This window comes from Chelonoidis abingdonii, chromosome 19 (genome assembly GCF_003597395.2).
Source record: "Chelonoidis abingdonii isolate Lonesome George chromosome 19, CheloAbing_2.0, whole genome shotgun sequence".
Lineage (NCBI taxonomy): Eukaryota > Metazoa > Chordata > Testudines > Testudinidae > Chelonoidis > Chelonoidis abingdonii.
Window position 1 is genome coordinate 13,430,856 of NC_133787.1, and position 11,507 is coordinate 13,442,362.

An 11,507-nucleotide genomic window follows, 5' to 3' on the forward strand; every position below is an offset into this window, starting at 1 on the left:
GGACCATGGACGCACAACGCCGAATTACTGTGCCTAGTGTGGCCGCATGAAATCGAATTTATAATATCAGTTTTATAAAACCGATTTTAGCTAATTTGATATTATCCCGTAGTGTAGACGTGGCCTCAGACTGACAGCCCTGGTTTGGTTAATATGGACAGCCGGATAACGGAGATTCAGATAAAACAGGGTTCTACCGTATTCGTTTTTATTTTTTCACAAAATGTAAAAACTAAAGATTTACTGTAAAAACGTAAATTCCGTATTTTCCATGGCAAACAGATTTCTACAATCCCAGTATATCACATAGAGAATGTTTTCTGACACAGCAGGCACATACTTTTCATTAACAAACAGCTTGTCTTAAGGTGTCAAGTTTTCCATCCACAATTTGCCAACTGAGGCTCCCCAGACATCAATCTTTACAAAAACCGAACAAAACAAAAAAAAACCTCTCTCAATTTAAGAAAAGATAATAATTAATTACAAATATATAGGGAATATCCTATAACAAAAATATATACATTGATAATGCTTGCTACATACTTCTATCGTAAGTGAACACGTATAACCTCTCATTTGATATACTTTTTATTTTTAAATTTCAAAAGAAAATATTTTAGAAATTGAACAGCCCATTAACAGGCAGTGTTCACACTGTCAAAAAATTCTGAATTTACTTTGATAGTTCAATATCACCATACATTAACAAGAATTAAACCTATGTAAATAAATTGCAGGATTATGCTGCAAATTGCTATCATCTTGCATCTCCACAGCTCCACCTGCAGTCCCACCCACAAATTTATTTCTGTCAGGACTACTTCTAATACAGTAACTCCTCGCTTAACGCTGTAAGTTCCTGAAAAACGCGACTTTAAGCAAAACGTTGTTAAGCAAATCCAATTTCCCCATAAGAATTAATGTAAATACGAGGGGTTAGGTTCCAAGGAATTTTTTGTCACTGGACAAAAAAACCTATATTACACACACACACACACAATAAGTTTTAACCAAACAATTTAATACTGTGCACAGCAATGACGACTGTGAAGCCTGGTTGAGGTGGTAAAGTTAGAGGGTGGAAGAGGGTGGGATACTTCCCAGGGAATGTCTTACTACTAAATGATGAACTAGAACTTGGCTGAGCCCTTAAGGGTTAACACGTTGTTAATGTAAGAGCAGCACATCGCAGTGAGGGAGGGACAGATGAACTGCTGGCAACTAGGACCCTGCTGGGCGGCTGCTGACAAGAGAACTTAGGGGAGCGAGGAGCTGATAGGAGGACTGCGGGTCCAACCTGGTTCCAAGCCCCCACCAGCTAGCTGCAACTGGCTGCTCTTTCTCCAAGCAGTGGACAAAGCAGGCAGCTGCCAAACAACGTTATAAGGGAACACTGCACAACTTTAAATGAGCACGTTCTCTAATTGATCAACAACGTAACAATGAAATAATGTTAACTGGGATGACTGTAAGTGAGGAGTTGGTGTACTCCAAACTGCTTCATATTTTGAACAGTTCAATTTTTTTAAAAGCTGCTTTTCACAAAAATGTCCTTCCTTCCCCTCAAACCATGGAATTTTCCTTCATAGTTACACTGGTCTGAAGTGCTTGATAGGCAAATTCCCTCCATAGTTACACTGCTCTGAAGATCTGGACAGGCAAAGTGCTTGGAACAGTAACAGGTTTAAGGTCCTATGCCTTGTGAATCATAAGAGCTAGAAACACAGCTATTCTCAGCACTCCGCCCTAGCATAATGCTTATACGTTAGATGCAGCCTTTGTGATGGCCTTTCTCCAGTCTGTACTAGACAGGCTTCCTCAGCACCTGCCTCCTTAACATAGACCAGGGGTCGGCATCCTTTCAGAAGTGGTGTGATGAGTCTTCATTTATTCATTCTAATTTAAGTTTTGCGTGCCAGTCATATATTTTAATGATTTTAGAAGATCTCTTTCTATAAGTCTATAATATATAACTAAACTATTGTTGTATGTAAAGTAAATACGGCTTTTTAAATGTTTAAGAAGCTTCATTTAAAATTAAATTAAAATGCAGAGCCCCCCGGACTGGTGGCCAGGACCCAGGCAGCGTGACTGCAACTGAAAATCAGCTTCCGTGCCAACTTCGGAACTCATGCCATAGGTTGCCTACCCCGATAGACACTGCATAGGAGCTACCTTAAACGGAGCACCCTTAGGGACAATTACTCGAAGGAAAGACTACTTGTACAGTAATTGGAGTTCTTCAAGATGTTTTGTCCCTACAAGTACTCTACCTGCCCTCCTTCTCCTTTACTTTGGAGTCCTTGCATTAGGCTGGATTTTGCAGTGAAGAAGGAACAGGAGCAGCAGTGGGTCAGCCTTGCTTAATATGCTCTCAGATTGGGGTATGAGGGTATACAAAGTGCAGACATTGGTTATATGGACGCTGCTGTCCAACATCTCTGATCAGAGGCACATAAACATGTGGAGCACCCATAGGAACAATTACTCCAAAAACAGTGAAGTCCTGATAGAAAGCCAACTGAAGTTAATTGGGATATTTCTATTGGCTTCAATGGGCGTCAGATCAAGCCCTCAGTAAGCCAGGACTGACAAACCTGCAAGAAACAGAAGTTGCAGCACTTCATCACTTTGCATGTGGAGCTAGCTGTTACTTGTTACCTTTGCAGCTTACTCCACAGCATCTGAAGAGGAAAGGTAACTTATCCTTCTCAAGTTGCTTCTACAGCAAAATTTGTACATAGTGAGATGGAAAGTTGATCTGTTATGGTGAATATATACACCATTTTCCTTAGCAGCCTCCTCTTGCTAGCTGAAAAGAGTCTTTACATGGACGGTATAAGAGGAATGATAGGGAAAAGCGATTAGGATGCTAGTCAGTTTTCCTCTTCAATCAGTCATGTGTAAAAGCGCTGCAGTTCTGCCAACTCTGCAAAGCCGGTGACATAGAAAACCAGAGACAGAAACAAGCATAAAGAAGTGAAAACAGAAGTTTTTAAAAAAAAGGTATGAAACTTGGCAAGGGAAAGAAAAGGGAGAAAGATGGCAAAAAAGGTACAAAAAGAGAAAAAAGGTGAGAGACAAGCATAAGTGTGTGGGTGTGTGTAGTTTATAAAAGACAAAGGAAAAATGTCTTGCAATTGCCCCAACTTGTAGAAAAATATTCCAAATCTCAAGCATTAAATTATATACAAAACAAAAACACATATAAACAAAAAAAACAATGTTAAAAGAAAGTTAAGGTTTCAAAGTCCACCACTCAGAAGTTCAGCAAGATTAGAACAAAGGTTGCCATAATTCTGCCCCCTTGTGCAAATGCAGAAGACAATTTTTAATTACATGATCACATCATATTTTTCCACATAACCCCTTGCCAAAGTATGGGATGTTGTTTTTTTAAAGCAAATTCAAAAAACATAAATTCCATAATGTGGTATCAGACTGACGCCAACATGGGCCATCAGCAGAACTGGAGCTGGCAGGAAATGAAGGGTAGGAATAAATGGTTAGTATTCATAAGGGAGAAAGGTAAATAGTGTGGTCTCCCAAGAATCGATATTGGGATCGGTGCTGTTCAACATCTTCATAAATGATATAGAAAAAGAGGTGAACAGTGAAGGTAGACAATATAAAAATTACTCAAGAAAGTTAAGTCTAAAGCTGACTTCAAAGAGTTACAAAAGTATCTCACTAAACTGGGTGACAAAATGGCAGAAGAAATTCAATGTCACTAAGTGCAAAGTAGTGCACACTGGAAAAATAATCCCCACTATACATACAGTATGATGGGGTCTAAATTAGCTGTTACCATTTAAAGACCTTGGAGTCATTGTAGATAGTTCCCTGAAAACATCTGCTCAATGTGCATCAGCAATTAAAAAAAGCTAACAGAATGTTAGGAACCATTAGGTAGAGAGATAATAAAACAGAACGGATAGATAATAAAATAATGAAGGGCTATACAATAAAACAGAAAATATCATAATGCCACTATATAAATGCATGGTATGCCCACACCTTGAATACTTCATGCAGTTCTTGTCACTCCATCTCAAAAAAAGATATATTAGAACTGGAAAAGGTACAGAAAATGATTAGGGATATGGAACAGCTTCCATTCAAGGAGAGCTTAAAAAGACTGGGTCTGTTCAGCTTAGACAAGAGTTGACTAAGGGGCTATGCTACAGAGCTCTATAAAATCATGAATGGTATGGAGAACGTGAATAGGGAAGTGTTATTTACCCTTTCATATAACACAAAAATCATGGGCCACTCAATAAAATTAATAGGCAGTAAGTTTAAAAAAAACATAAGGAAGTACTTAACACAATGCACAGTTAACCTGTGGAACATGTTGCCAAGGGATGTTGTGAAGGCCAGAATTATAATTGGGTTCAACAAAGAATTAGATATGTTCATGGAGGTCAGGTCCATCAATGGCTATACAAGATGGTCAGGGATGTAACCCAATGCTCCAGGTGTCCCTAGATTTCCAGCTGTCATAAGCTGAGTCTGGATGACAGGTGACAAATCACTCAAGATTGCTCTGTTCTAATTCATTCCCTCTGAAGCATTTGACGGCAGCCACTATCGGAGACAGGATACTGGGATAGATGGACCATTGGTCTTACCCCGTAGGCCATTCTTGTACTCTTGTGACCTTTAGCCACAGCAAAGACCTCTATACCATTTGATCTAGTGGAAAAGTGGGCTATTAAAGTCTATGTAGGCCTGCCAGTGGAGGAAGATAAACACACACTTGATCAGTGAGTTTCAAGGATATTTGCTGATATCAAAGGCACACTGGGACTCTATTCCAGGTTTTGGGAGGGAATGATGTATCTAGTTGTTACAGATTCTCTTAGCCTACCTGTCTGTCACCTTCTCCCTGTCTCCGGGAATGTCCCTCAACAGCATATTCCCTTCAGTTCTTGTCACTCTCTCTTCTATTACTCTTTGCATATAACAGTCCCACTCTGCTCTTGTCCCTGCCTAGGCCACAGGTTCTCAATCCTTTCCGGCTCAGGATTCATTTGTAAACCTCGATGGCCTGTCACGATGCATTAAATAGCTTTAGTGCAAAACACTTGTGGCTTACTAAATATTTCTTACCTATAATATCCACATTAACAAAACAAGTACTACATAACTACAACTTGCACACTGTAGTGGCAGCTCCTGTCCACTGGGGCTACCCGGGCTCACCTCCCTGTTCCAGGCACTGTGACTTCTGGGGTTGCAGCACCCCTCAGGTTTGGAGCGGCCCCTCTGACTCAGCGCCACATACTCTAATTTTCTCCCTCACTCTACATCATGCCAGCAGGACATCTGAGCCAAACCTGAGCAGCACTGCAACCCCATGCACCATATTGCAAAATTCCTTAAGTGGGGAGCAGAGCCCAGCCAGCCCCACATGCTGGGAACTGCCACTGTGGAATGAATGAGGGGTAGGCTCTGCAACTCCCTCCCCAAAGACAGGACCTGCCCCCAGATACCCATTCCCCAGGCCTCCTATGCGACCCTTTGACACACATGCAACCCCATTTTGGGTCGTGACTCCCCAGGTTCAGAAACCCTGGCCCAGATTGTATCATTCTTCCCTCTACTCCCGGTCCATCCCACAAATAAGTTGCTATATCTCTTCCCTTGTCCCCTGTACCTGTCCACCAATGCACTGCTCTTCCCTCCCTCCTTCCCCCACCCCCCCCATTACTGAACCCAATGAATGCAAGAAAGTTGGCTTCTGTCTCTTCCTTGGTGCCTAAGTTCCAACAGGGGGAGTACTGAGAACAAGAGAGAAAGTCTCCTTATTCTCAGCTCTTGTGCCCACAGTCACAGAAGTCATCAACAGCCAGAAGGAGCAACTGCAGGAAAAGTCCAATTCAGCTCTGGGCTGGAACATGACAGTTCTGCAGATGTGGAGCATGCTCAGTGGAGATGCACTGTCCAGAGAATTTTGCTGCCGTCTTCTAACAAACCTCTTTGGAGCATGTGGAAATGGTAATTTTCAGAAGCTTATAATTTGGCTAAATTGGAGTGGATTTTCAGAACACGTAAAAGCATTTCTCTGACCCTAGGATACACTACCTACCATGTTTCAAGGCCCTACTCAAAAGCATGAGGTGCCATAACTTCTCAATGAAACAGCTGCAATAATTTTGTAACACTGGCAAAACAAGGTAATTTTCTCTAACCCCATTCTCAATAATGGATGAACTGTTTTTGCTGCAGCCTTCCAAAGAAGTAGCATTTATGTCAGACACCAGATGACCTGAAAATTGGAAAGGAGAGGATAACTACGTGGAACCCAAGCAACTACTACTGTGCATCATAATTACGGGGTAACTGACCTAAGTCAGCCAAATAAGACTAACAAAATGAGCTTTACCCATGAGATAGTAAAGTTAGTTGGAAGATTCACACTACTCAAAAGGTCTGGATTTTTACTTACCACAAATAACTGTAAGGGTTGCTCAGCAGGCAAAGGAGCAGAACTCTTTTTGATTTTCACAGAAACTTTAGCCTCTTCTTCTGACTGTTTTCCTTCTCCTTCTTCAGCATACTTTTTTCTTTTAACCTGACGATTTGATCTTCTCTTCTGCAATACAGTAACATCAAAATAATATTTTTACTGATAATTCTTTCTAGCAAGAACTGCTTATATTGAACATTTGTTAAAAATAGTCATTCAGCTACACTTTATATTACTATAGAAAACTTAGTGAGCAGTAATTTTGATAAATGTACATATTTAAAGAAAAAATTAACTGTATAAACAACAACAGGGTGTGGAGATGGTAAGCCACATTTTGGAGCTACAAATCTTGTTAATGTTTCTTTACACTATATATAAAATAAAATATAAAAGTAGTTAAGTGGCTTTGTCTGTATTTACAGCTCAGAAGTCAAACTGGAATAATGTTTTCTGGGTATTTAGGAACAAAATTCAAGAGACAGCTATTTTGTTTCATGAATGCACTGTAATTTTTCCCATAGCAATGTCATAAGGATAATTACAAAAGACCACTGTGTGCTATTAATCTATCTAAATCAATAACCTATAAAGTGAAGATTTACACAGTATGCTAAAGTGATTCCTCTATGAAATAAAAAGTCATTTTTGTATAAACCAGTATCACAAAAGACTCTCAGAAATTAAGAAAGACCCTAGAGAAATAAATGATTTCAGACATGTATCAGCAAAAACAATGAGAAGTCCTTGTGGCACTTCAGAGACTAAAATTTATTTAGGCATATGCTTTTGTGAGCTAGAAGTGGGTTCTAGCCCATGAAAGCTTATGCCCAAATAAATCTGTTAGTCTCTATGGTGCCACAAGGACTCCTCGTTGTTTAGACAAGTGAAGATAGGCAACAACAGTAAACACAATGCAAGAAAAGAAAGGTAGATGATGTCTGTCTGTATGTGATGAAGTGGGCTTTAGCCCACGAAAGCTTATGCTCAAATAATTTTGTTAGTCTCTAAGGTGCCACAAGCACTCCTCGTTCTTTTTGCTGATACAGACTAACATGGCTACCACTCTGAAACAGAAAAGAAAAATGAAGTAACGCCAAGACAAGTATAGTAAACATGAGACAAATTGTATTTTCTAAAAATTATCACTTTGATCAACAATGTTGCTATTAGAGCTGTTGATTAACTCAAAAAAATTAATCATGATTAATTGCAGTTTTAATCGCACTGTTAAAAAAATAAAATACCAATTGAAATTTATTAAATATTTTGGATTGTTTTTACATTTTCAAATATACTGATTTTAATTACAACACACAATACAAGTGTACAGTGCTCACTTTATATTATTTTTATTACAATTTTTGCACTGTAAAAACAATAAAACTCACCTCAATTCACCTTATACAAGTACTGTAGTGCAATCTCTACCGTAAAAGCGCACTTTACACATGTAGATTTCTTTTTGTTACATAATTGCACTCAAAAATAAAACAATGTAAATTGTTACAGCCTACAAGTCCACTCAGGCCTACTTCTTGTGCAGCCAATCAAGTTTGCCTGCATTTACGAGAGATAATGCTGCCCGCTTCTTATTTACAATGTCAGCTGAAAGTGAGAACAAACATTCGCATGGCACTTTTGTAGCTGGCACTGCAAGCTATTTACATGATATGCAAAAGATTCATATGCCCCTTTGTCCTTTGGCCACCATTCCAGAAGACATGTGTCCATGCTGATGACACTCATTAAAAAAATTATGTATTAATTAAATTTGTGATTGAACTCGTTGGGGGAGAATTGTACGTCTCCTGCTTTGTGTTTTACCCGCACTCTGCCACATATTTCATGTTATAGCAATCTTGGATGATGACCCAGCTCGTTGTTCGTTTTAAGAACACTTTCAATGCAGATTTGACAAAACGCAAAGAAGGTACCAATGTGAGATTTCTAAAGATAGCTACAGCACTTGACCGCAGATTTAAGAATCTGAAGTGCCTTCCAAAATCTGAGAAGGACAGGGTGTGGAGTATGCTTTCAGAGATCTTAAAAGAGCAACACGCCAATGAGGAAACTACAGAACTCAAACCACCAAAAAAGAAAATCCTTCTGCTGGTGATATATGACTCAGAAGATGAAAACGAACACGCGTTGGTTTGCACTGCTTTGGAAAGTTATCGAACAGAAATCATCATCAGCATGAACACACACAATAAAAATGAATATAATTATCACAGACTTTGCTCTACAGGGAGAGCATATAAGTGAAAATAATTATGAACAAGCCTATTGGAATGGAGCTCTCTCTGTATATTAGGTGGTCCTGGTCAAAATATCCAAATGCTACATCATAATTAATAAAACACAGTAGTAAGCTCTCTCTCAAAGCAGGGCATTTCAGGAGAAAATGTAGGCAGTTATAGAAAAAATGTCAGCTTATCAGTATGAAAAAAGAAACTGGAGCGGGATTTAAAGAAGTTAAGAGCTAGATAAAAGGTCAACTGTTCAGTCAGACATTTCAAATCCTAGAACACTTGCAATATAAAGGAACAGATGAAGGCAAGGGCAACTGCTGAATAAATGTAAACCACAGTGGATCAGAGCACAGGCTTAGAGATAAGAAAAAGAAAGTGAAGGGACATATGAGTAAGAAAAAAAGATGGATTAAAAACACAGATCCTAGTCTTCACTCAGAAAATATTAGCTAGAATTTAACAAAAAAACTGATCTAGTCAATGACAAAGATTTTTTTTTTAAGCAAAGTTATGGACAGGTCACAAGAAGCATCATAGGGAGACATAAGTTTCCTAAAAATGTATTAGTAACAGTGGGCTTTTCAGAGACAAATCATGTATGTTTAAGATACATGGACTGAAAAATGTGTGTATATAATTAAGACACAGACTAATGATTTAAGACTAAATTTAAAAAAAAAAAAAAGTGGCACATTTTAGCTAATGTAGCATTGTCGTCTTTGTTGGGCACAGTTAATACAGAAGCCAGCTGGGAAACTAAACATGTCAACTGAACTAAACAACATGATTCAAAAAAAATCATCCCAGAATGTAAAAACAGGAAACCATCTGCAAGACAAAAATCACATGTTAAAGTCTGAAAGCTAAATGAAAAAATGAGGCTGAACAGCCTTGCAGGTTTGCATGGGATAGTGACAGGATAGCACCAGACTAATAAACATTTAATGATATTTCAAAAGGAGATCTCAGTGAATATAAATAACTACAGAAGAGTCAACTTGTTGTCCAGTACAAGTAATGTTTCCCTTGGGTTTATCTTTCTGTAGTTAAAAGATACAGTTTATAAGGCAGATGTATTCAGGCTTTCCAAAAACTAGAGATTGTACTGATCAGATTTCCACATTGTGACAAATCACTGAGAAAAGTTTCATTCAATCACCCATTACCGGTAAGCTTTATTTAAGACAGGCTTTCAACTAAACCTATAAGGAGCCATTCTGGGAAAATGAAGCTATTTGGTTTCCCTAGTATATATATCAGGGTCATACAGAATATTTGCAAAATACTAGAAAGGGTCAACTCTTTTTTTATTGCTATTTTCTGATACTATAATCAAATCATGAAAAAAACCACCTTTGGATACACAGAGATTACATTTCACTGGATGACACTTTATGATCATTGACTGAACCTTTGCAGATGAATCTACCCTAATACACAAATGATGCATATCTCCAAGGAGAGATTTTTTTATAACTAAGTCTTAAAGCAAAGTAGTTATAGTTTTTATTCCAGATATGCACATACACTGAAAACCACCTCTTAAGAAGATTTCATCTATTTTGGAAGCAACCAACTGTACAGAAACAATGAGCTGAACTACTACAAGATACATCAGGGAAACACTTCAAAGGATCTAAAGAAGAGAGAGAAAGCCTACTCCAACAGTAACTAAGGATCTTTGAAAGAGTCACCTCTACATTTTGATACTTGCTTCTGAACTTAAGGACTCTTCCAGAAACGCAATGCCAACTGGAAACTCTCATGTAACCTCAGATTGCCAAACATTTAGAACCAATGTTATAAGAGGCCATGTGGTCTCCAACTACTTCCATTTTTCTGTAAAGTCCCTGAGTCCTTATCAAAGTAGAACACAGAGAAAAGAAGAAAGGTGGATAAGCAGTAAGAGTATGCAGAGGCAACATTCTTAAAAAGCCACATTTACTAGCAGGTAATCTCTATGTATTCTTTCAGGTGACATCTGCATTTTCCTGCATGTGTGCATTTAGCTAGCAGTACCACACCCAAGAAGGTGGGCTGAAGAGTTCACATTCCACAAGAACCGAACTACTCACTGGGAATGCCAAGTGAAGAAATTACTGCTGTTAACACGGAACTCCAGGTAGCTAACTACTATTATTATGCTATTACCTGCTACAATTGAAATGATACCACAGCAGCCCTAATATAGTCAGTTTTAAGACCAACTGCTACTGACAGGTGTCAAGGTAGACTTTTCTGCACTGAGTCAAAGGCCCAAGGAGTGGAAGATGACTAGGACTTTGTTGGTTGCAGACAACCTCAGGGAAGGAATGACCATTGAAGAACCAGTCATCCAGATGGGGAAGACGACTATTGCTATTTGCCGCAGATTGACTGTGACACCCAAGACAACCTTTGTAAAGACTCCAGGTGGACAGATGGCTGAAGGAAAGTACTCAATACTGATAGTGGTTGTTGCTGATGATGAACTGTAGGAAGTATCTGTGAGCCAGATGCACCACCATATGTAAATATGAAGGCCAAGGGCCACAAATCACTCTCCTGGATCGAATGATTATATTCTTGTGCTACAGTTACCATCTTGAACCTCTGTATTTGAATAACTGTGTTCAGAGTCCAGGATTCATAGACTCATAGGTCAGAAAGGACCAATATGATCATCTAGTCTGACCTCCTGCACAAGGCAGGCCACAAAACCCTACCCATACACATTTATAACAACCCCGAACCCATGACTGAGTTATTGAAATCCTCAAAATTGAGATTTGAAGACC

At 38.9% G+C, this 11,507-nt stretch overlaps 1 protein-coding gene across 14 annotated transcripts in view; it reads right to left on the reverse strand.

The window, feature by feature from the left end:
• Positions 1 to 11,507, reverse strand: part of CHD9 (chromodomain helicase DNA binding protein 9) — a 217,122-nt gene that overhangs the window by 109,062 nt on the left and 96,553 nt on the right. For all 14 annotated transcript variants that reach the window (XM_032805367.2, XM_032805366.2, XM_032805364.2 and 11 more), the window contains one exon: positions 6,455 to 6,601. In XM_032805367.2, coding sequence (XP_032661258.1) covers positions 6,455 to 6,601 — 147 coding nt within the window. The remainder of the gene's footprint in view (positions 1 to 6,454; positions 6,602 to 11,507) is intronic.